Here is a 26,434-nt window from a genome sequence, read left to right on the forward strand (position 1 = left end):
CTAAAATTAAATTAGTCCAGTGTCAGTTGTCTCTTCATTAATTTCTATATTTTCTTCTTCCTCAGGGCTTGAGAAAGGTCTTCCATACAAATCCAAGATGTGCTACCAATCAAGCTGATTATTTTTGAAAACAACACATCCAGTGCTCCATTTCCACCTCTATATGGGTATGCTGCTGGCCCTTTAAAGGCTCCCTCACCTCAGTAAAGAAATGCTCAGGAAGGGAGTAAGATTTGCCATGGGTTTCTCTTTAGTCATGGATAGAAGGAGGAGACAGTCAAGTACAATGAGCTTAAAGTACAATGAGCAGGAGGAGTTTCCCTAAAGACTCAGACCCTGGGAACCTGAGGGTTTGTGGCAGAGTGAAGAAAGTAGCCTTGAGAAAGAGAACCTGGGCGGGTTTCAATTTGACAGCCAAATAACTAGCCCCCAAGGCTGGAGCTTTCTGAAACAAGAGCAAAAGCTGTTCTTCAACTATGGGGCTGGCAGAGCTGTGGTGATAGTGAAACAGGACCACAAGGAGGGATGTGATCTAGAGGAGGAATATAGGAGCTGATTTGGATAGAAAGCTAAAATCCACTCACCATCAACAGAAACTGAACATGGACATTGTCTACCAAGACAGATGAGCCACTCTCCAATCACTAAATACTATTCTAGTGTAACAAACCACTACAACACTATGGGTATTGGGAGACCCGGATTTCCAAGCTGTCACTATAATGTTTCCCTGCTGGTGAGCATTTGACAAGACTTTTTTAAAAAGACATTTGCTCCTTCAATAGGATTGACAGCCAAGATGGCGTCCCACGGGAGAACTCAATAAATGTCATTCCAGTGGTATTTTGGAAATATAAAGCCAGCATTGCTTTTTAACAACTAATCCTCAGTGGTCCAAACAGAACTTGGCTGTGCCCAAGTGCATGGAGAAAAGCTAATAGCAACCCTCTAAATGAGGCTGGACTCCAGGATAACTGGAAGGTGCAGCAAATCAGCAAACAATGAAAGTACAATTCATCTGGAACAGCTACCAATATGTACCATAAAGACGTGTCAAAGATGGAAAGCAGCCACTCCTCCCAGACAGCATTGAAAAAATACTCTTAGAAAGGGGAGCGCACTGAACAGCTAACCAGCTCTTACAAGGCAAGGGGCTGCAGCTTTAAACCAGCAATGAGCAAATCCACCCAGTACTAGATCTGGATTGGATGATGGCAACTCAAAGAAATAAGATGGCCCATCTTGCAGCCAGTGGGCTGAGGGTGATAATGGGGTGGGAGAAAGGCATGATTTAGGAGACAGGTTGCTGAAGACAGGACAAGACAGTAAGAGGATTTGAGAGAGTGAAGTTGGGAAAGGGAGAACCAGGTGATGAAGAGGAAGGAGTGGATCCACAAGATGAGTAAAGAAAACCTGGTAGTGACTGGACAGTGGCAAGCACAGACAGAGGAGAAAATGTTAAAATGACAAGTTATTTATAACAGGCACTGAAATACTCAGTTATGACAAGTAATCAAGGCAGGGTCCCTCGAAGGAATTAATTATCAAGACAGCTCCTAGTAATATGGCAGCAGCATCCTCATCAGCTTGAAGTAAGTAACAGAAGCTGCTTAAAGCCAGCTGCCCTTGTCATGGAAGCTCTTCTAGAAAGCACAAGCATTTATAAACCATTACTAGGAGCTACAGACAGCGATAGTGAGGAGCAAAGGCCCATGGGATCCCCAGGGCCAAAATAATCTGTAGGAACACAAAAACTGCCAGAGTGGAATAGACAAATGGTCCATCTAGGCCACTGTCCTCTCTCTGATAGTGAGCAATACAAGTTGCTTCAGGGAAAGGTGCAAGACACACCAAAGAAAAGCACAGGAACCCACACTATAGGATAATCCCCCTGGGGTAGTCTCCTCCAAACCCAGAACTGATAGAGATTAACTTCAATCCCAATACAAGAAGATATCCTTAGTAGTTACTATTGTAACACTCAATATTCTGGTCACCTGTATAAATGTTCAATTGTTCTCTATATCCTGCAAAATACTTGGCCTCAATGGTGGTATCCTGTCGTAACTGAGTTCCATACTCTATATGCTGTATGAAAAAGCTTTTCTTTTTTATTAATTTTACCACTGGTCTCATTTCATTGAATCTGCCCTTGTCCTTGTGTTATGAGTCAGAATAACTAAATCTCCCTTCTCTAGACCAGTGGTCTCCAACCTTTTTAAACATGAGATCACTTTTTGAATTTAAGTGCAATCCAAGGTCTACCTCAAACCCAAATACCCTTGCCCCGCCTCCTTTGTGCCCCTTTGCTGAGGCCACACCCCTGCTCACTCTGTCCTCACTTTCACCAGTCTGGGGCAGAGGATTGGGGTGCAGGCTCTGGTCTTGAATTAAGGGATTTGCAGTGTGAGAGGGGCTCTGATCTGAGCTTGGGGCAGGAAGTTGGGGTATCAGAGGGGATTCTAAGTGCAGGCTCTGGGAGGGCATTTGGATGCAGGGGTGCTCGGGGCTAGGACAGAGGCTTGGGGTGCAGGAGGGGGTTCATGACTAGGGGAGGGTTTCAGGATGTGGGCACCAGCTGGGCCCTACTTACCTCAGGTGGCTCTTGGGTGGTGATGCAGTGGGGCTAAGGCAGGCTCACCCCTGTCCCGACCTTGCACCACTCCCAAAAGCAGCCTGCAAACTCTATCCCAAGTCCTGCTGTACCCCCTCTCTGCTCTGGGGAGATAGGGCACAGGGTGGGAGAGGGCACAGGGTGGGAGCGGGGACATCTTGATATCAGCACCCCTCCCCTGCCCTGCACAGAAAGCAGAGACTCCTGAGGGGACAGCTCCAAAGCAAAGGGTAGGAGATGTGCAGCAGTCTGGGGGGGGGGGAGGGCAGCTGAAGTGGTGCTGGGATTGACAACCTCTTAGCCAAACCAGTTAGGATCCCCTGTCAGAGGTTCCAGGATCTACCAGTAGATCCTGATCTACTGGTTGGTGACCACTGCTCTAGACCATTAATTATTTTTTATATTTTTATGTCGTCTCCTTTCTAATGTAAACAATGCCAATCTTCTCAACCTCTTTTCTTAAGAGTTTTTCCAGGCCCCTAATAGTTCTCATCCACACCCACCTCGGAGCCCCTCTAATCATGCAATATTTTTTTGTAACGAGACCAATACTGCACACAGGATTCACTGGAGACAAGGCTGCACATTTTTACAAGGGCATTACATTTACCATATTCTGCATTCCATTCTGTATGCCTGCTGACATTTTGGACCTAATACAGAACCTTGCATTACATGCTGCTATCCTAGTATCATAAGACTGCAGAGCTGCTCAAGCCAGCCCCTGAGGAATCCCCTAATAAGAACTGGTTGGGAATGTTTCAACAACGTATTTTTCAGAAAAAGCAAATTTGCTGGATGCAGGGATGAAATGGGTCACTATTGCAATATACAGAGCTTCCAAGTGAGCTGTCCTTGGAGCAATCACAGGGGCAGCGGCAGTGTTAAAAGAATGTTTCTGTTGTTTCTGGATAAGACTGGTCCTACTCCATGATCTGCCATGTGTGCAATTTGAAGCCTCATATTCTTCATCTGTAACATGTGGCTAGTGTTCCTCCCCCTCATGGAGGTTGTGAGGCTGAACTCATTAATATTTGAAAGCACTTTGGGTTCCTGGGGTGGAAAGTGACCTTATTCATTACATTCTCCACTGGATAATTCAACTCTCAAGAGAACATGAAGAGGCATTGCAAAACCCACCCTTCACCACCCATCTGAGATATGCCCAGCAAGAGTCATATGAAGTCTGTTCCTGTTTTGTTTCCAACAGCACGGGATGTCTTAAAACCGAGGATTTTCTAAAACCCAACAGCACCAAGCCCAGCCTCAGCACCAGTGTGAGTGCTGCCAGATTCCTATGGAGGACAACTGCAGTCTGCTCTCACCTGACTCATCACTTCCTGAGTGTCTTTTCTCTCATCTCTCAGCACATTCAACTCTGCCTGCAGCAACTCTTGTGCCACATCAGCATTCTGCAGCAACTGTTCGAGATTAGTTTTCTCTGTACAGAGCTCCTCATTTGCTCTTTGTAACAGGCTCAGCTCCTCCTGAACAGAAGTTGCTGCTCTTTTCATGTCCTCCACTTTGCTTGACAAAGCCTGATTCTCCTGCTCCAACTACAGTCAAGGAAAGAACAGAGAAGAAATAAAGGAGCAGAGAACAAAGACATAACCTTTTATGGTGCCCAGGCCCCTTGCCTTGGGACCCCTCCTTGAGTCACAAATCAACCAGAGACCCTTTCTGGTGCAGCCACCTGTGTCTTTTCTTGTCAGTACCAATTTCCCACCACCTTCTATTTACAGAACTTTTGTTCACATCAACCTCAGCCAGCCTCTCCTTCAGGCTTGGGAGCACCTCAGCCTCACCCTGGCTCCTTGCTCCTCCCCTTTCATTTCTCCTGTGGGTGCCTCTGGCTAATGTGGCTCACAGCCGCTTGCATTAGCCCTTCAGGACTGGACTTACTCAGCTGGCTGCAATGGCCTTTTCAGCCGGGTTGTCATGGTAGAGCTCTGGCTTAGCCAGCAGTCTGTCACAACGGGCTCCTGTCCTGGGCAGAGAAGACTGTGTCATGTCCTCTCTCAATCAGCCCTAGTATTCCCTAGAGAAGCCTGAAGGAGACCTCACCAAAGTAATCCCTTCTACTAACTCCCATGGAGACCTCTACTCACCTGAAGGACAAGCTGATTCAACTGCACTTTGTCCAAAGCTAGAGCCTCATTAATGCAACTCATCTTTTCAGCCACATCATGCAGATCAGCGATTTCAGCTTTCACTTTATTCTGAACTCCTGTCAACTCAGCAATTGACTGTTCTGCCTAGCAGGGAAAAGAAGAAAAAAAAATGAAAACAAAACTCCAGAAAAGCTTCCTTTGCTTTAACTCAAGGATACCCTTTGCCATACCAATCCCCTGACAAAAGCTGTGTCCAAGAGTCCTCCCTTTCTCATACCCAAAATGCATCCCTCTTACATACACACCTCTAATCCTCTAACAATTCCTATTTCCATATAGTTAGTGTCCCAATTCTCTCTCAGCCATCCCTCCATGCACATGCAGGCTGAACTCCCCAAAGATTGTTTCCTGACATCATTCTTGCGTCTTCTCATGGGAGATAACACTACCTATCATTTTTATATTGCAACAAGCAGTGTATGGTGAGCCTGCTATTTGAACTCTCTTGAAATAACTCCAGTCATTTGAAGAAGTGGGCTGTGCCCACAAAAGCTCATGATCCCATCTACATGTTTTCTTAGTCTTTAAAGTGCTACCAGACTATTTGTTGTTTTTTAAGTTTATTCTGTACAGACTAACTCGGTTACCCCTCTGAAGCTTTTGAAATAAGCTGGGTTTGATGCTGCCTAAGAATACCAGATGAGCCCGTACCCTCTCCAGTGCCATGGCAAGCTCATGTTTCTCTTGCTTCATCAGCTCCCCATCAAGGTGAGATTTCTGCAGTGTCTCCCTCATGGCAACCAACTCACTTCTTATCAACGAATGCTTTGCTTCCAGTGAAGCTAAAGCCTTCCGACTGAGAGGACAAGAGGGGAGGAAGGGAAACAGACACATACACACAATGTGGAAGATGGGGGAGGGAGGAGAGAGGTGTTTAGACTTAAAGACATTATCATTTCAAAATCCAAGGCAACAAAAGACATGTCCAAATGACTCCGGTCACAGACCCCATTTCAGCCAATTCCATTACTTATTCTAGGCCTGAGCGTCCCAGCACATTGTTGGCTTGAGCCACTCATCCCTTGTCTCTGTTGTGGGGGAGAGGTCCTGAAGTTGAGTGCTTTTATTGAGGTAAAAAGAATACAATTAGGACAATGTTTACAAAAGGGGTCAAGGTCTTGAAGCATAGTAAGTAGCCAGAAAAGCAACATCTCAAAACCAGAGGCCACTTCTCAAAATATTGGCCTTTGTGTACTCTCACTTTGTAACTTTTGGGATCCCTCTTAACTGTTCCTTGGAAATTTCTTCCTAGCTTTCTAACACACAAATCCCCAGCGTGAGTGAAGAAAGAATGCTTCTTGCTGCTAATACTTGTATTTCTTCATTCCAAATGTATTTTCCAACATTTTGAATGAGTTTGCAATCCAGTGTGAAAGAGGATGAACCTGTGGTCTTCTCCCAATGCGACTCTATTTTATGAAGTATAAATTAACCGAGTCTAGAAGAAATACAAGGAATTGGCTGCTGTATATAGCATGGCAGATGGAAAGGAAAGAAAAGGATTTCCAAAGTGGACAGTGTTTCTCAACCTTCTTTTATAAAGTACCCTTTAAAAAACCCCCACACAACACATACTGTAAGTACCCCCACTACCTACAGTTTTCAGACACAATTTTTTTCTACCATTGCAACACGTTTGTTTAAACAACTTAATTGTAGCTGGGCAGGCAATTACATTTTTGGGTGTAAAAAGTACAAAAATAATAAAGAGCTGTAAAACTTAAAACAAAAATTCAGTTTTCTCCAAATTTCAGTTGTGCTGATGTACCCCCCATACTTCTGTTGAGTATCCCGAAGGGTACTTGTACCACTAGTTGGGAAACACTGGATTAGACCACTGGACGCATCACAGGAAAAAATCCTGTTGTTCTTCAAGATGTGTTGCTCATATCCATTCCAATAGGTATAAACTAGCTACATGTATTATCATTGGAAGGTTTTTCCCCAGGCAGTACCCATCAGGCCAGCTATGGAGCCTGGAAGAATGGCACCAGCCCAGGGTGGCCCTCCACCAACTCAGTTCCTTCTTGCTGGCTTTCCAACACATAAGATACAGATGGAATTTAGAATGGACACAAGCAACAATCTCAAAGAACAGCTACAAAAGTTAAGTAACCTTTTGTTCTTCTTTGAGTGATTGCTCATGTGCATTCCTATAGGTGACATGCAAGCAGTTTACCTGGAGGAGGGTTCAGAGATCACCACACAGCTGTCTGGAGTACCACCCTGCCAAATACTGCAGCATCCCAGGCCTGCTGGGTGATGGCATAGTGTGTCATGAACATGAGGATGGAAGACCACATCGCTGCCCTGCAGATGTCCTGAATAGGGACCTGTGCAAGGAATGCCACTGAGGAAGCATTCACCCTTGTGGAATAAGCCATCAGGGCTAGACCTAGGCCAGGTCATAGCATGTCCTGATACATGACATGGTCCAGGAAGAAAGACACTGGGATGAGATGGGCAGCCCCCTCATTCATGCTACAATTGCAATAAAGAGTTATAAGGATTTACGAAAAGGGGTAGTGCATTCAATGTAAAAGGACAATGCTCTCCTGACAGCTAAGGAGTGCAGGATTAGCTCTCTAGAAGTGGCATGTGGATTGGGGAAGAACAAAGGCATAAAATGTCCCGGTTCACATGGAAATAGGAGACCACTCTGGGCAGGAAGGCCAGGCAGGGACAGAGCTTCATCTTGTCCTTATAAAATACCATATATAGGGATACAGAGGTTAGGGACCAGAGCTCTGAAACTGTCATGGCTGAAATTATGGCCACAAGGAAAGTGACCTTCCATGAAAGATAGGACAAAGGACATGTAGCCATAGGCCAAAAGGGAGGCCCGTGAGATGGGAGAGGATCAGGTTGAGGGTCCATGGAGCCTAATCAAGGACCAAGGGTATAATGGCCTCCTGAGGCTGAATCCCCTTCTGGAGAGACCAAAGCAAAAATTGCTTCCACTCAGCTATGCATATGACCCTAGTGGATGGCTTCCTGGATACCAGGACGACCTCCTTAACTGAGTGAGTACTGATGCTCTTGAGAGTAGGGATGTGAAGGACTAGTCGCTTCCCTCCCTTACTGCCTCTATCAGAAAGAGGCAGTAAGGGAGGAAGTGGAAGGGGTACTTCAAAGCAGCAGTGCCACTTGGAGCCTGGGGCCAGACCCTGGGCTCTACGCAGCACTACCACTTTGAAATGCCACATGCAGCACAGGACCAGCTGGGGCATCAGGCTCCTCATATTGTTTCAAAGCGACAGCACCACACAGAGCCCGCAGTCAGTAGGGGAGTCCGGGCTACTGCTACACTTCAAAGGTGGAGGCACCCTATCGACTAATCGAATAGTCGATGCATTACGCATAGCCTATTTGATTAGTCAATTAATCGATATTTAACAACCCTACTTGAGAGTTTAGCAATGGAGTTTCCACGCCAGAGATGGAGAGACTAAAGGTTGGGGTGCTGAAACCGACTGTGGCTCTGGATGATGTTGGGGAAGGGTAGCAGAGCTATGGATAAAAACAGCAAGCAAATGGTCTGGTAGCACTTTATAGACTAAGAAAACATATAGATGGTATCATGAGCTTTCGTGGGCACAACCCACTTCTTCAGATGACCAGAGTTATGACTAGTGGATAAGAAAACTCGAAACAAAACTTTTTTATTTTGAGTTTTCTTATCCACTAGTCATAATTGGGTCATCTGAAGAACTGGGCTGTGCCCACGAAAGCTCATGATATCATTTACATGTTTTCTTAGTCTATAAAGTGCCACCAGACCATTTGCTTGCTGTTTTTTCTGTAACAGACTAACTCGGCTACCCCCTGAAGCTCCAGAGCTATGGATGTGTCTACTGAGAGGCTGAGCAGCATTGTGAACCAATGCTGCTGGGGCCATGCCAGGGCGATGAGTATCATATCCACTCTGTCCTGCTGAATTTGCTCGGACGATATATGGACACCAGCCAAAGTTGCAGGCACCTGAGGCGTAGTCTGGCATGCTGTACAACATATGTCATCGCTGCCATGTTTCCCAAGAGTTGGAGACAGGTAAGTATTGACACTTTTGGGCTCAGGTACAGCGTTTGTGTGAGGTTCTGTATTTTGTAAAATCTTTCTGTAGGAAGATAGGCCTCGGCCGTTATAGAATCTAACCATGCCCCAATGAACACGAGGGATCTGTGTGGTACAAGCAAGGACTTTGGGACATTCAATACAAGGCCCAGATCTGTGAATAAGTCTCTTGTGACTTGAGTGGGCAACAGTGCACTTTCGAACGAATGAGCCTTGATCAAGCAATCATCTAGATATGGGAAGATCATTATGCCTTGACGATGAAGATATGCTGCCACCACCGCGAGGGTCTTTGAGAAAACTCTGGTTGTGGAGGAAAGGCCAAGTGGGAGGACTTTGTACTGAAAGTGCTGTGTGCCTATAAAGAACCTCAGAAAACGTCTGTGCGCTGGGTGTATTGTCACGTGGAAATACGCATTTTGCAGATGGAGGGACGTGAACCAATCGCCTTTGTTCAATGCTGGGAATATAGACGTTACAGTTACCATCCTGAATCTCTGCTTCCTGAGGTACTGATTGAGATTGAGAAGGTCCAGACTGGGTCTTCATCCTCCCGATTTCTTCTCGGTGAGAAAATAGCGGGAGTAAAATTCCTTGCCCCAAAATTGATCAAGTACTGCCTCCACCGCACCAATCTCTATGAGACGGAGAACCTCTTGCATTAGGAGATTCTTGTGAAAAAGGACGAGGATGGAAGGGAGATGGGGGGACGGAAAAAAAGAGGGATGGAGTATCCTGATGTTATTAACTCCTGTACCCAGCGGTCTGTGGTGATGGCAAACCATCTGTACTAGTACAGTCTTAGTCGGTGATGGAATAACTTCTGTGTTCCCAGGTCGTATATTAGTGGAATGGTTCTCAATCCCTCGATCGGACCATCAAACTTGCTGTCTATTGTTTTGGGAATTAGGGTTTTGTCCAGTTTGCGGTCTTCGCTTTTGTTGACATGGTCTGGGATGTTGTTGCAGTTGTGGATGGTCCTGTTGTCTGAATCTGGGCGCTCCATTCGAGAAGGGCCTCTGTTGGGAGTAGGGTATATACTGTTTGCGACGATATGGAGGGTGTATACATCCCTAACATTTTCGGGGTTGTTCCAGAATCCTTCCCAGAGTGCAAAACTTGGTCTGTTTTCTCTACAAATAGACTGCCTGCCAAAGGGCAGGTCTTCTACCTTAGATTGTAAATCCTTAGGTGCGGATGCCATTTGTAACCACGAAGACCACCTCATAACCACTGACGTAGCCATGGCCCATGCTGCTGCATTGGCAATATGCAGGGAAATTTGCAAGGCCGTTGTTGAGGCCGTATAGCCTTCCTGGATAACTGATTTTAAGAGCTGCCATTTGTCGTCGGGCAAGTTCTCTAAAACTGGTACCATCGTTGAATAATTATCAAAGCTATGGTTAGACAGATGAGCAATATAGTTCGCCATTCTCAGTATAAGTGTAGCTGAAGAATAAACTTTTTGTCCAAAAAGGTCTAAGCGTTTAGATTCTTTATCAGCAGCAGCATTCCTATGTTGTGGCATCTTGGATTTTTGCTGAGCCACATCCACAACTAGTGAGTTCGGCTGAGGGTGCATAAACAGAAATTCCATCCCTTTGGGGGAACAAAATATTTCTCATCTGCCCTCTTATGAGTGGGCTGAGAGGACGCCGGTGTTTGCCATATATCGTCAGCAATTTCTAGGATTGCCTCATCAAAAGGTAATGCCATTTTGGATTTTGGGGATTTTTGAAGGTTCTTATGTTGCTTTTGTTGAACCTCCGCTACATGCATGTCCTGTGATTCTGCCACTCTTTTAAAGAGCTCCTGAAATTGATGAGCGTCATCTACTAGAGAAGAACCACCAGGGAACACCGCATCATCCAGAGAGGAAGCAGCAGCAGAATGGTCCACTGAGGATGCTCCTGCGGTTGTGGCTGTTCCGGTGTCACTAGCTACACTGGTTCTGAGCGTGCTTGAGGAAGAAGCACATTTGCAGACAGTGTAGAGGGTTGAATGGAAGGGCTGGTGGCATGGGAACTCTGGAGCGGTCACGAGAGCGATACCAGTAGCGTCGTAGAGATCAGAAAGAAGAACGTCCAGAAGAGTATCGTCACTCATTATGATAGTCACTACGGCAGCGATGATGATCACGATAGTAACGAGAAGATGAATATGCAGGTGAGTACCATCATCTGTAATCGTGACGATATTGAGAAGAAGATGAGCGCGTAGGCGATTTAGGTGAGCAAGATCTGCGTCTGGTGTATGAAGGTGATCGAGAACATCTGCGATAATGACGAGGTGATGGTGAGTATTGTTGAGAGTGTCTTCTTGAGATAGTGGTAACATGAGCTTCATGTCTATGTGGCTCAGAGAAGAGAGAGGAAGTGAACTGGGCTGCGAACAGAGAGCTAGTTGTTCGGGGCTTGGTGAAGAATGAAACCTTGCGCCCTTTGAATGGTCAGGTGTTGCATGCAGCATTGATTGATGTGACCTTGGGAAGGAGCCCTGATGCTGCGGTGCCGATGAGTAGTCAAAGAGCTGGCACAGTGCAGCCCTGGAGGCTGATACAGTAGCATTTCAGCACTTGACAATTTCAAATGGTGAAGCCAGTGCCTGCGAAGAGCCTGGTGATAGGAAGCTCGGCGCCGGTGAGAAGCGGTATTGATCCCGCACCAAGACAGCTGATGGTGCACTTGATGCCGTAATAGCTGGCACCAAGGTGGTCAGTGCCAAGATGACTGGTGCCGCAGTTGCTGGCGCGGAGGCAATTGGAGCTGGCATGGGCAGGGTCGGCGCTGTAGGAGCCGGCGCAGAAGTAATTGGAGCCGATGTTAGCAGGGTCAGTGCCGCTGATGCCAGGATCGATGTCAGAGCCGCTAGGGCTGAGGCACCCGCAGCCACGGGTGTGTAAGAATGCCTGTGACCCGGAGCCGGTGCGGATTCCAGTCTGGGAGGCACAGCCATTGCCCAATCTGTCCCCCCTGCTAGAGGTGGGGCTGGGCTCTGAAATACTGTGGCTCTTTCCCTGTCACGTGGCCTGCTGCAGTAGCCCAGTCGATTTTTGCCCCCTGCTTTTTGTGGAGAAGTTTGGGGTTTTCACTGCCACCAGGGTATTTTGTGCTGACTGCCCCTGCGCTTGAGTATCATGCGGCTGAAGCACTTTGCTGTATAGGAGCAGCTTCAGCCGCATCTCACAGTCCCGTCTCACTCGGCTAGTCAATTTCAGACAGTGTGGGCATTTGTGGGGTACATGCCCCTTGCCCAAACACTTTACAGATAATGAGTGCCCATCAGATGCTGGCATAGCGTCATGGCACTGAGAGCACTTTTTGAAGCCGGAAGAAGCCGGCATTATGAACGGAGGAAAAATGTGGTGGTGGTGTTTTTTTAAAGATAACTATTGAACAAACACTAACTTAGTAATTAATAACTATTGGCTGACTAATTATTTACATAAATCTTTAACAGATGAAGAGAAAGGAGTTGCTCCGCCTGCGACTGTTGAACGGTAAGGAGGAACTGGCAGGAAGCCGGACTGAGAGCAAGCTAGTAATCAGCGTGAGCAGCACGAACCCGACACCTCAAGTGGAGCACCCACAGGGATACCATCAAAGAAGGATACACAGTTAGCCAATTACCTGAATTTTTAACATCACTAGCAAGGAGCCCTGTGACACCTAGGACGGCTTGTTATTTTTACAGTTAAATGGCTAACCCTCAAACTTTTTACTTAGAACACTAAACTGACTAACAAAAAAAAAATATAGAGAGAAAACAAAGTTCAACTAGGGAAATGTGCAACAGCTAACACTAAGATGAGTAGGTACTGCTAGGGGGAAATCTTCTGGCACCAGTGCACATGGCAACCACACAAACCTACATTGAATGGACATGAGCAACCACCTGAAGAAAAATGGACAGTTTTCTGTACGTGTATTATAACTGCTGCTATCAAAGACCACAAAAAAAGTGGGTGTAGGCAGCTCTTATAGGTTTTATTTAGTTTGTTCTAACAGGCTGATATAAACACCACACCTAGAAAGAGGGGTGTTTACTCAGCAAAAGCATTTGGCATATCTGTTGCCAACAGGGAAACCAGCCTTGTTTAAATAAGTGGGCTAGGAAAGAGGTCATAGAGACCTCAATGAAGTCACAGCTGACTCCAATGGAGAGAGTTTTTAATACCATCATGGACAGTGAAATAATGCAAAAGGGGTTCAATGAAAGTCAATTGTGAAGATAAAATAAGAGTTCTGCATAAGTTTGAAAACTTGTCTCTTGGAGAGGCCACCATTGTCTTGTACTATAACCATTAAGCAAGGGGACCCTGCACTACAGGCTGTATACCCAGGCATAACATCCCAAAGCAGGGGTGGCTCCTCCCAATGCTTCTGCTCTTCCACCAGGATCACTGCTCCCACTTATGGGCTTTCATTCACTGACCAATGGAGGAGATGAGTGGGAGGGATTGATTAATGAGGAAATATTCAGCTCTTTTCACAAGGAAAGCCTAAGTGCCCATAGACTATGAGTTTGTGTGTGTAGGGGAGAAGGAGAACAAGAGTCTTCTGTAAATGTTTGCAGAGTGCTGATGTGGCAGAATGAGAGGGGTTATTTAGTGTACTCTGGGGGAGAGAACTTTCTGCAGAACTGCCACTTAGCCAGTCAGTCCCCAGCCTGCAGAAATGCAAAGAATTCTTCTGCACTAAGTGGAGGACTCTGCACTTGTCCTTGTTGAACTTCATCACATTTCTTTTAACCAATCCTCTAACTTCTCTGGGTCACTCTGGATCCTATCACGCTTCCTACTCTGGATCCTATCCTACCAGCTTTATCATCTCTTTCTCCCCACCCCCACTTAGTGTCATTTGCAAATTTGCAGAGGGCACAATCCATCCCATCATCCAGATCATTTATGAAAATATTGAACAAAACCAGCTCTAAGACTGGCCTCTGGGCCACTCTGCTTGACACCGGTTGCTTACTAGATAACAAGTTGTTGATCACTCCCACTAAGCCCAACACCTAAGATAATTAGCCAATTGCCCTACTTTCTTGGTAGGGATCAGGAGGCCTTCCCTGTGGCATCCTTCTCCTTATGTTTCCTCCCAGTATCCCACTTCCCCACTTAACTCAGGGTTTAGATCATCATCCCCTACAGAACCTAATTTAAACCCCTCCTCAATAAGTTAGCAAGGCTGCCTGCAAAGATGTTCTTCCCTCTCTTTTTAGACAGAGCTCATCTCTTCCTAACAACTCTTCTTTCTGAAGCAACATTCCATGGCCAAAGAATCCAAAGTCCCTCTCCAACACCACCTGTTCAACCACGCATTTTTCCTCCACAATTCCATGGCCCCTATCTGGGCCTTTTCCTTCAACAGGGATGATGGATGAAAACACGACTTGTGCCTCAAATCCCTTTATTTTTCCAGAGCCATGTAATCTGCACTGACCCCTTCAAGGTCATTCTTGACAGTATAATTGATGCCCACATGGAGAAGTAGGAAGAGGTAGTGATCCAATGGCTTTATCAGTCTCAGCAGACATCAAGGCCTGAATTCTAGCTCCAAGCAAGCAGCACACTTCTCGAGCTTTTTGGTCTAGATGGCAGATGGATGACTTTGTCCCCCTTAGGACAGAGTCTCCAGCCACCACCACTCCTCTCCTCCTCTTGGAGGTGGTTGTGTGGAACCCTCAGACCCACAACAATGCATTCCATGCCTTCTGGTCGATGGTGTCTCCTTTCGATCTGTTTCTTGAGATAAATTTTCCAAACCATTCTCAGCTGTAATGCCAACGCAGAGAGCCTGAAAATGGTTGAAACAAAATACAGGACTATGTAGCACTTTAAAGACTAACAAGATGGTTTATTAGATGATGAGCTTTCGTGGGCCAGACCCACTTCCTCAGATCAAATAGTGGAAGAAAATAGTCACAACCATATATACCAAAGGATACAATTAAAAAAATGAACACATACGAAAGATGGTTTATTAGATGATGAGCTTTCGTGGGCCAGACAATGAAAATGGTTGTTTACTTTTATCTGTATCGGCGGTACATGTGACCTCCAGAAGAAGAAAGAGGCGAATTCATGCTGACAATTTTCTTCCCCACTCTGCACTGCCCTCTCTGATACTTCAGCATGCTGTGCCTGCAGTACCAAACATTGACTTCTATCCAGTAAGTCTTCATTTTCTCTGATGCAACGTGAGGTAGATACTAGGCTTCTTGTCCTTCAACCGCCTCTTCCAGCAGTTGAGACCAGCTTGCACTTACTTCTATCCTCTAGGAGAAAGACAAACATGGTACATCTTTTGCAGGTCAAAATAGCTGATCACTCACTATATTGTCTTCCTTCTAAGAGCTTCTTCAGACATATTTACTGCTCATAAAAGCCTGAAAAGGTGTGAAAAAAAATCACACCTCTGTGGGAACTCCCCCAGTTTCATTAATGATACGATGATGGGTTACATAGCATGGTCAGCAAGTTCACTGATGACACTAAGCTTCTGGGAGAGGCTTCAGTGTATGCTGGAGGATAAGGATAGGATCCAGAGTAGCCTAGACAAATTGGAGGGTTGGGTCAAAAGAAATCTGATGAGGTTCATTTAGGACAAGTGAAGAGTCCTCCACTTAGGACACAGAAGAATCCTAAGCACTGCTGCAGGCTGGGAACCAACTAGCTAACAATAGTTGTGCAGAAAAGGATCTGGGGATTACAGTAGACAAGAAGCTGGATATGAGTCAACCATCTTGCCAAGAAGGCTAACAACATATTAGGCTGCATTGGTAGGAACACTGTCAGCAGAGGGAAGTGCTTATTCCCCTTTATTCAGCACTAGTGAGGCCACATCTGGACTATTGCATCTAGTCCCCTTTCCCCAACTACAGAAAGAATATGGACAAACTGTAGCAAGTCTAAAAGAGGGCAGTGTAAATGAATAGGGGAATGGGGCACATGACTTATGAGAAGCTAAGGGAACTGGACTCGTTTAGTCTACAGAAGAATGTGGGGGAGGGGATTTGAGAGTACCCTTCAACTGCCAGAAGTGGGATTTCAAACAGGATGGAGCTAGGTTGTCCTCAGTGGTGGCAGATGACAGAACAAGGAACAGTGGTCTCAAGTTGCATGTGTGGGGGGGGAAGACTAAGATTGGATATTAGGAAAAGGAAGTTACTCACCTGTGCAGTAACAACTGTTCTTTAACATTTGTCCCCCCATGGGTGCTCCGCTGTAGGTGACAGGTCATCACACTGTTCGCTCTTCAACACTGCCCACACCCCTCCCGCCCCGTTCAGTTCCTTGCGTATGCCCGAGTAAAGCAAACTCCAAGCAGTGGGGAGGAAGAGAGGATAGTGGAGCACTCATGGGGGGACACATCTCAAAACAATAGCTACTGCACAAATAACTTCCTTTTCTTCTTCGAATAGTGTCCCCGTGGGTACTCCACTCTAGGGGACGACAAAGCAATACTCCACCAGGATGGTAGGGTTCAGAGTCACTGTTTGGCAGCTGTAGATAACACTGCCATAACCACCGCTGTATCTTCAGTGAGCTGTGGGATACTGTCTAGCGAAAGTATGATTGGACGACCAGATCACTGCCCAGTAGATGTCTTTAAGGGGCATGTTCTTTAGAAAGGCCATAGACGATATCGCAGGACAAGTAGTGTGTGCTCTTGGTGGAGCTGATAAAGGCCTACTGCAGATAGAGTGACATCTTACTATGCAAGATGATATCCATCTAGAAATACGATTAGTTGAGATTGGTGTGCCTCATGAGCGCTCTGCGATAGACATAAAGAGGCGTGTAGTTGTACAGAAAAGTTCGGTTCTGTCAATGTAGAAGGCCAATGAGTGCCTGAAGTTGAGGTTATGTAGCATACAATCTCTAGGAGATGTATGGGGTTTAGGAAAAAACATGGGTAACAATATCGGTTCACTGATGTGAAAAGAGGTGCAGACTTTGGGCAGGAAGGAGGAGTGTGGGAAGGGCTTTGTCCTTCATGAAGATGGTGTAGGGTGGTCCCACCATCAGTGCCCCAATCTTGCTAACTCTCCTTGCAGAGGTGATGGCAATAAGGAACACCTTCGTCAATAGGAATGGAAGAGTACAGGTAGCCACAGGTTCAAAAGGAGGTATCATAAGGCAGTGGACGGTGGGACAGCTTGTATACTGTTAGCCAATGTTGTAAGGCACGAAAGTGGAGCCTCACACGTTGTACAACGTAAGTAGTGGCGGCAATGTGGCTCATGTGTCTGAGGCAGTTAAGTATGATAGTAGAGGGGCTTGTGGAAAGAATGGATACCAGATCCTGCAGTGCATCGAAACAGTGATGTAGAAGATAAGCTCAAATTGACAAGGAATCAAGGAGGCCCCAACAAATTCTATGTCTTGAATGTGCTGTAAGGTAGACTTGTTTTAGTTTATGAGTAGGCCTAGATGCTGAAAAAGGTGTGGGGTCCTGAAGACCATATTGATGGCATCTGCATGGGCTTGTCCTTTTATCAGTCGCCCAGGTAAGGGAAGATGATCACACTTTGCTGTCTGAGGTAAGCAGCTAGCACCACCAGGACCTTTGAAAAGACCTGAGGGTCCAAAGAAAGTCTGAAGGGGAGGACCTTGTATTAGAAGTGGTCCTTGTCCACAGTGAATCTGAAGAAGCGTATGTGGGAAGGATGAATTGCCACATGAAAATATGCATCCTGTAGTTCAAGGGCTGCAAACCAGCTCCCCTTGTCCAGTGCTGGGATTATAGAAGCCAATGTGACCATCTTGAACCATTGTTTTCTCAGGAACGTGTTCAGGTTTCAGAGATCCAGAATCAGTCTCCAACCCCCGTGCGTTTCTCAGTAAGGAAGTATTGGAGTAGAAACCCCTTTCCCTGAACACATCTGGGACCCTCTCTATTTACTCCTAGATGGAGGAGATGATCAATTTCTTGCCTGAGAGGAGTCTCATGAGAGGGGTCCCTGAAGAGGGACAGGGTAGGGAGAAGTGTGAGGGGTAGTGAAATGAAGGGGATGGTGTATTTTGTATGAATGATCTGCAACATCCACCGTTCTGATGTTATAGAGTCCCAGTGATAGAGGAAGGGACGTAGCCTGAGGGTGAAAAGATGGCACTGACTTGTTGGCACTGAGTGAGTGGGGAGGTTGGGCAGACCCTCAACCAAATTCTCAAATCTGCTGCTTAGCAGCCTGGGAGCCTGTAACAAGGTTCCACCCTTCATGCAAGTGCCCCTTGGTGGCTGAGGGAGGTCTCACAGTATTTACTCGCCTGTCTGCAGGCGAGTCAATGCCCAGTCAGTGGCCAGAGATCAGGCCTCTTTTTTTACCTCTCCCGGGTGTGGTTTGCAGGGAGTTTGGGGGGGGGGGGGACTTCAAGCCCACCCTCTCCTCTGGGTCCCAGCCCAGGGATCCTGTAAGTAGCAGTTACCTGCTGAATTTCCTCGTACTTAGTTATGTCATGTCCCTGGGCCACTTCCCTGGGATGCTATTCCATCAGCCCTTCTCTAGGGCACTGTGGCTACGTTCCCCTTGTTCGGGGTTCAGCAGGGTAGTCTTTGGCTTTTTTGCTAGCCTTTACCTACAGGATCTGGCTCCAATCACGTACGATGCCCAGCTCCCACTCAAAGCTGTCCAGTGTGCTGGTTTTCCCCAGTCAGCTCTGAGGTCTGCCTGGGTCAAGCTCCAGGAAGCAACTGACAAGCCTTACCTAGCAGCTCCTTTTATAGCAGCCTGCTGCACCTTGATTGGCTTCAGTGAAGGCTTCCACTCTACTCTGCCCGGAGGACCTCTCTACTGGTCCTGTTGCTGGCAGGATGCTGAAAGGCCTCCAGCGGGGATCTTGGACTTTGTCCACTCCATCACAGAGCTTGGGGAGGCGTGAGACTGGGAAGGACGCTTCCTCTGGGGGCACTGTCTGTTTCAGTTGAAGTCACAGGGTTTCTGCTGTGAACGGCTGAAACAGCTGTCCTTGTTTCTATTATAAGATGTGTAGTGCTTCCTGCAATATGGCGGGGTGTACATTCCTAGTGTCCTTAAAGTAGTTCTGGAATCTTTGCTGCTTTGTAGGACATCATTTGTCTTGGCTGCAAAGAGCTTCTGTTTATCAAAGGAGAGGTCCTCCACCTTGGACTGCAGTTCTTTGGGCACTCCCACTGCCTGGAGCCATGAAGCCCATCTCATGATGACTGCCATAGCTGTCACTCTAGCAGCTGTGTCCACCACATTGAATGAGGACTAAAGAGCTGTGCGGGTGATGGTATGGCCTTCATGAAATGATTGCCTTAAGTACAGGTCTCTTGGAGTCCGGGAGGTGTTCTATTAACTCAACTAGCTTAGAGTAGTTATTGAAGTCGTGATTCGCTAGGAGTGATGAATAGTTTGTGATTCTAAGCTATAGTGTAGAGGAATACACTTTCCTGCCAAGCAGCTCCAACTCTTATGTTCTTTATCAACAAATGTGGATTTAAATTGTGAAATTCTGGATCGGTTACTGGCAGCGTCCATTATTAGCAAGTTGGGCTGCAGATAAGAGAAAAGGAAATCAAGATCTTTAGGAGGTACAAAGTACGTTTTTATCTGCTCTTTTATAGGTTCTTTGGATAGAAGCCGGAATCTGCCACATCTCATCTGATACTTCCATAATAGCCTCATCGATAGGAAGTGTGACTTTTCTTTGAGAGGTGGGCCAGATATGTTTAAAGAGGCAATGTTGGTTTTCCTTAACCTCCCTGTAGTTATACCTCCTGGGTGGCAGCCACTCTCTTAAAAAAGTTCTTGGAATTGTCTGAGGAATATGTATCCTCTGGAAGAGAGAGTTACTCACCCTGTGCAGTAATGTCTGTTCTTCGAGATGTGTCTCCCCGTGGGTGCTCCACTCGAGGTGCGTGGCTCGTCCCGGCGCCGCAAACGGAGAATCTTTCTTAGCAGTAGCCCTGCCGGCCCGCGCATGCACTCCTGCTGTCTCGCGCCGTTCGCGCCGTTCCAGCTGAGCACAGGCTGGCTTGTCAGTTTCCTCCCAAGCGGAAGCGTCTGGAAAATTAAACAGAAGCTCCAAAGCAGGGAGGAGGGTGGGTCGTGGAGCACCCACGGGGACACTCATCTCGAAGAACAGTCGTTACTGCACAGGGTGAGTAACTCTCTCTTCTTCGTCAAGTAGTGTCCCCGAGGGTGCTCCACTTGAGGTGAGTACACAGCAGTGGTCCAATGATATCGGTGTGCTTCGGACTTATGGCCTCTGTGCTGTGGCCAAAACAGCTAGCGCCACCGCTGAATAGTTCTTCAATATTTTCGCGAGGGCATAGTGTCTGGCAAATGTAAGAGCAGATGACCAGGTTGCTGCACGGCATATGTCCAGCAAGGGCACACCTCTAAGGTAAGCAGTGGATGTGGCCATGCCTCTGGTGGAGTGAGCGTGAAACCATCCCAGTAAAGGTTCATGCCGTAGGGCATAACAACGTGTGATGCAAGAGGTGATTAAATTGGAAATATGTTGTGCGGAGAGCTGTTGGCCTTTCGAACGCTTGGCCATAGCTATAAAAAGACGCCAAGACTTCCTGAAAGTACGTGTTCTGTCCAGGTAGAAGGCCAGCGCACATCTGACATAGAACGTATGTAGACGTGAATCTTCTGGTGAAGAGTGAGGTTTTGGATAGAATGTTGGCAGACTTATGGGCTCGTTTATATGGAAAGGAGAGTTCACCTTCGGGAGAATGGGAGGATGGACAGAAAATAACGTGTACGGCGGGTCGGAAGATAGAGCTGCCAATTCACTAACTCGACGTGCTGAAGTGATTGCCAGCAGGAATGACACCTTCATCGTGAGCATGAGCAAGTTGCAAGTTGCTAATGGCTCAAAGGGGGGACAAGTTAATGTGTCCAGTACTAAGGCCAAGTCCCATGGCTCTGGTGGAATTGTGTAGGTAGGGTACAGGTTCCCAAGCCCCTTTAGGAATCTTTTAGTGAGCGGATGAGCGAACAGCAAATGACCGATCGGAAGACAGAAGGCCAAGATTGCTGCCAAGTGAACTTTCAGAGAAGCAATTGCCAACCCCCCCACATTTTTAGGTGGAGGATGTAGTCCAGGACTTGCTGCACTGGCAAAGAGAGAGGGTCAAGATTCCTCTCCACACACGATTGGAACCGATACCACTTGTAGAGGTAGGTTTTGCAAGTGGTCCGGCGTCTGCTGTTTATCAGCACGTCTCACTGCCTAAGAGCAAGTCAAGGTCTTGAAGACCGTGGTGAAACAGACCTCATGGAGTAGCGGGAGGGAGATCTAGAATAATGTGCTCGATAACACTGTGGTGAATGACGAGGCGATCTGTAATGATGGTCCCTAGTCAGGCGATGAGCACGGTCATGGCTGTCTGCATAGAACGAAGCGGGTGACAAAGGTGGAGGAGAAAACACAGTGCGGTCTGGGGTAAGGGATGGTGTCCGAACCCCTCCCGACTTGCGTTGTATGGCACCGAGCAATTCAGAGGAGAGGACGTTGCCGTCTGCAATGGGCTAGCAGGCAGTGAAGCAACCTGCATAGCCTGGCCACAGTTTGAATGAAGAGCCAGTGCCACTGGCTCAGCGGATTGTGGGGCTGAGGGAGGTAATGCCAGTACCGAGGGCTGCAAGTTGACGGTGCCCTCCTGCGGTACCGAGACCAGTGCCGGGGCGTCCGACACAGAAAGGAGCAGAGATAAAGCCGCTGGCACCGCTGCTGTGGGTGCTGGCACAGCTGTGCTCGTTCACGTATCCGCTGAGAAACCCGGTGCCGGGGCAGCCATTGCTGGCTTCGAACCAACCGTTAGAGCCGTTGTCGGTGCCGACTCAGCCCTGGACCCCTTTGCAGAAGCCCGTATCGGATCCTTAGTGCGGGCTAGGGTAGGGGCAGAAGAGCTACGGCTCTTGCCCATTTTCTCCGTGGAATGCCTTGGCAGAACGCCAGAGGTTCCCAGTCTGTCACCCACACTAAACCCTCACAAAGGGTTTAACGGCTCTGTGGGGAGTCTCTGTAGGAAGAGTCTCATGCGTCCCTGAAGCAGCAGAGAGTGGCTCAGGTATGTCGGAGGTCTGGAGGGCTTTATTGAACAACAGAACCCTCAGCCTCAGCTCCCGGTCGTGCCTGCTGCACGCAGTCAATTTCGTGCAATGAACGCACTTGAGAGGGACATGTCCATCCCAGAGACATTTAATGCACCGCAAGTGCCTGTCTGATGCTGGCATGGCATCCTGGCACTGGGTGCACCTTTTAAAACCGGGTGATCCCAACATAATTGTTCATTTAGATTTGGTGAACAATTCATGGAAAAAAGGTTTTTTTTGTTTTGTTTTGTTTTTTAACAAACAGAACTATACTACTAAGCACAATTACTCTAACACAAACTAAGAACAAGTAACTATCTAACACTAATCTCCCTTTCTCCTAACAGGAGGGGGAGCGTATGTAAAGTCCGTCTGCGGCCGCAGACAGTTGAAGGAAACTGACAAGCCGGCCCGAGCTCAGCTGGAACGGCGCGAGACAGAAGGAGCGCATGTGCGGGCCAGCAGGGCTACTGCTAAGAAAGATTCTCCGTTTGCGGTGCCGGGATGAGCCCCGCACCTCGAGTGAAGTACCCTCGGAGACGCTACTCAACGAAGAATAACTGCTTCATCGGGTAGCAAACATGAGTTGTCATTAGGTGAACACGCAGGGACTTGTACGTCAGTCTGCTCATCTTCCTTCTCAGAATCGATCACGGTAGGGAATGTGTGGTGGGGCAAGGATGTTCAGTGCGAGTAACATGTGGAGTGATGTTTATCACAGTGATAGTAGTAATGCCTAGATGCAGTCAGAGAGGAGTGTTGTGGAGAGAAAACACTCCTCCTATAATCTTCTCTAAATCCCATGCGCTCTGATAGCCCGACAGAGCTCAATAATCTTGGTGAGTCATATGGAGGGAGGGAGGACTGTCACTCTGTCCCTACACAGTGCCAGTGGGATGTAAGCAAGTTCAGGCAGTGGTGATTGGCAGTCATGCAACACGTCCTCGTCGGATGCTGAGACTCTGGATAGGGGGAGCATTGTGTCAGGTGTTGGCTCTCTGAGAGCCAGCACTAGTGGTTTGCAATGTGTGAGCTTAGGCGTCTGTGCCGAACTCTTAGTCAGCACCAGGTCACATGCTAGTGCCGGTGCTGGGGATTGCCTTTGAGGTCTCTCTGGTGCTGATGAGCGAATCATGCAGCAATGGAGGCGGTGCTGGAGGGAAGTCTCGGTGCCACTGTACCCACAGATGCCGCGTTCATCTCCCTTGCAACCCTCAGAGACGGGACAGACAAGAGGGACCTTGCAGGGAAGGTTCTCTTCTTTGGGCACTTTTGCAGTGGAGAAGCAGCCCTTTTCTCATTAGCCTCCCTGGGAGGTCGGGATGGTTCGGCTCCTCTGAGGGCTGCATAGCCTTTTCAAATAGAATCATGCAGGGCTGAAGCTCTCTGTCCTTTCTGGCTCTCGCGGTAAGACTGAGACTATGCTCACATTTTTGTGTAAATGAGCCTTGCCCAAGCAGCATATGCATGGGATACCCTTGTGCCTCACATTTCTTAAACCCTGGCAAGCCCTTTTTTTTTTTAAACAGAGCAATAAACGTATGTAGTTAGAAAACAATACTAGACCTAATAAAACTACTAAATTTGAAGAAAAATAATCTGAGAAAAAACACCAGAGGCAAGAGAGGAGCTCCATCCATGACTGAGGGCAGTAAGCAAAGAACTGAAGGGGGAGCAGCATGCACACGTGAGGCCCACGCGCAGCTCGGCTGATAGCTGCACTGAAAAGCTCCAATCTGTGGCTCCAAGAATGACCCGTCACCTACAATGGAGTGACCAAGGGGACACCACTCAAAGAAGAAAAACTATTTCACTAAGAGGGTGGTGAAGCCTTGTTTCTTTAGAAGGTGATAGGATCTCCATTCTTAGAGGTTTTTAAGGTCAGGCTTGACAAAACGCTGGCTGGGATGATTTAGTTGGAGTTGGTCCTTCTTTGAGCAGAGGGTTGGACTTGATTACCACCTGAGGTCTCTTCCAACCCTAACCTTCTATGATTCTGTGAAGTTGCAGTGGGGTTACAGGGATCTCAAAAATACTAATACTCAGGTACATACTAGTTTCCTGTAAATGCATAGTTTATATACAAAGTGACTTCCTGTTCACCTACCCCATATGATGCATGGGACCCTTGCACAGAGTGATCTCTGCAAAGTAAAATCATGAATTATGGTATTGAACAGGGAGAAGTGGCTGAGCCCCTTGCAGTTACACTACATGTGTCACTCTGCCGTTTGGACTGCTACAGCTGAGCCAGATATAAGCTAGGTCTACTGATTTGGATATCTTATAGTGCCTGTTCCAGTGATCTTCTAGTGTAGCATTAAAATCCAGAACAAAAGGGTTTTTTCAGTCCATTCCTTTGTACTGAGTCACACTCCTCGTCCATGCAGGACTCATTAACTACTGGTAGCGTCACTATTTGTACAAAGCCAAGGACAGCAAGACAAAAGAACTGATTCTCCCATTGCTTGCACTAGTATTTCATGGGTGTAACACCACTGTCTTTTGGGCAGTTACTCTTGATTTACACTGGGTGAAAGAAGAGAACACGGTTCAGCAGGTTCTCACAAGTTGTCTCAAAAGCCCAGAGCTGCAGCAACCACTGCTTTTAGTGCATTTTTACCCAGTACAGGCTCACTAAAATGGGTGAGCCCAGGGAAAAGAGAGAACAAATGAGGAGTAATCTCTGGAGGGAAGAACCATTTTCATGTAAGCAAAAACTGAAGTGTCAGGCCAGCAGGGATGATCGAATAAAAATCCTGCCCTCCAAAGACCAACTGTGAAAAGAAGGGAGGAAGGAATACAGCTACAAGGAAGATTAGCAATAATCTATTATTATGGAAATAAAAGCCACCAATTGTAGTAGCCATCCCAACTCAACTCTATGTTCCCTTCCCTGGTGCTTCCCTTCAGCTGCTAACTTCCACGTCCATGCCTGTGCAGCCACCCATCTCTAGCATGTCCAGCTCTCAGCCACTATTGCCAGCATGCTCCCACAGTAACCCCCCTTGCCCTGTGGAGGGATCACAGCTCACAGGTGCTCCCTCTCCTGAAGGATCCTCTCCATCTCCAGCTGCTGCTCTTCCTTCTCCCCTTGAGCCAAATCTTCCTTCAGTTGTAGCTCAGTATTGCTTCGGCGCAAACGCCAAGCCTCCTCCTCGGATGCCTTCAGCTGTTGCTGTAGCTCTTCCCTGGACTTCTCCAGGTTCACACGGTCACTGAAAAAGGCAGGACCCAGTCAGCAGGACAAGGAGAATCTGGCATAAGCAGATCCCATCCACAACAGTTAGGATGGAACTAGATGTGCTTGCTGCACGTGAAAACTCTTTTCCTCTCCTGGCAACTGAGGTGTGGGGGAAAGGGTCTGGAGAGGCCGTAGCTCTCACTCAGTGGGAAGCAGTGCTCAACAGAGGGCTTCTGTGCAATCTGGGGATGCAGGATCCACCTGGGGAGCTTAGTTAAGGGGTGGCAGAGGTTGCACTGGACACACACTGTACTTGGGCAGCTCCAATTCCCTCAGGCACCAAGAGCAAGGGGTCATGGCTATAAGCATGAATTGCCAGTAACGGGGAAAGACTAACCTGACAAGCAAAGACAGACACACTATGGGGCTGGAGAGTGTGAGGCTACACCCTATATTCTTCACATCGATATTATTATGATAGGATTATGTAATCAATATGTTTTATGCAAGATATTGAAAAGATTATGATTTTCTGAACAGGATTATCCTATTTATATGCATGTATCATTTTGATATGAAGTTAGGAATATTGACTATGTATTACAAATGAATGCCCACTAAACAAGGCACTCGGTCTAGTCAGCTGGGAAGGGCCCATTCAAGGCAATGAGCCATTAGAGAGAACAACAAGGCTTAGAAGAAGCTTATCTTTCTGAAGCTGGGGAGCCTTCCTGAGAACACTACAAACTAGGAATGTTAAAAAGCGGTTACAGTAAACTTCCAATAATCCGGCACCTTTAGGACCCAGGGGGTGCAGGATTATCAGGTTTGCCGGACTATCGGAAGGGGGAGCTATAAGGGGTCTGGGGTGGGAGGGGATGCCACTCCAAACCCCTCATAGCCCCCCCTTCCGATAGTCCGGCTCTGCCCCAAGCGTCCCTGATTCAGCAGAGCAGTTGGAGTGCTGCCGGGTTGGTCCCGCAGCGCCACTCCTCGGCGCTACTGGACCAACCCAGGTGTACTCAAGTCAGCCGCTGCTGAAACTGATCAGGGGCTGATTCCAGGAAGCCGGGGCAGAGCACCTCTGCCTCGGGCTTCCTGGAGTCCACTGGTCAGTTTCAGCAGGGGCTGAATCGGAGACAGCTGGGGTGCTGCCGAGTTGGGTCTCGCAGCCCCGAGGGGCAGCGCTACGGGACCAAACCGGCAGCACCCCAGCTGCTCTGCCCCCGGCTTCCCCGATTCAGCCGCTGGTCAGTTTTAGCAGCGGCTGAATCTGGGAAGCTGGGGGCAGAGCAGCTCCAATGGTCTGGC

General features: G+C 47.5%; 1 protein-coding gene across 13 annotated transcripts in view; it reads right to left on the reverse strand.

Annotated features, from left to right (window-relative positions):
* The window catches only part of CEP250 (centrosomal protein 250), a 168,035-nt gene that overhangs the window by 100,375 nt on the left and 41,226 nt on the right, over positions 1–26,434 (reverse strand). For 12 of the 13 annotated variants that reach the window (XM_075901439.1, XM_075901443.1, XM_075901444.1 and 9 more), the window contains 4 exons: positions 24,975–25,157; positions 5,437–5,581; positions 4,723–4,869; positions 3,940–4,170 (listed from right to left, as the gene is read on the reverse strand). In XM_075901439.1, coding sequence (XP_075757554.1) covers positions 3,940–4,170; positions 4,723–4,869; positions 5,437–5,581; positions 24,975–25,157 — 706 coding nt within the window. Of the gene's footprint in view, positions 1–3,939; positions 4,171–4,722; positions 4,870–5,436; positions 5,582–24,974; positions 25,158–26,434 lie in introns of those variants that run through there. The other variant, XM_075901447.1, reaches the window with a different exon arrangement.

This window comes from Pelodiscus sinensis, chromosome 18, assembly GCF_049634645.1.
Source record: "Pelodiscus sinensis isolate JC-2024 chromosome 18, ASM4963464v1, whole genome shotgun sequence".
Taxonomy (NCBI): domain Eukaryota; kingdom Metazoa; phylum Chordata; order Testudines; family Trionychidae; genus Pelodiscus; species Pelodiscus sinensis.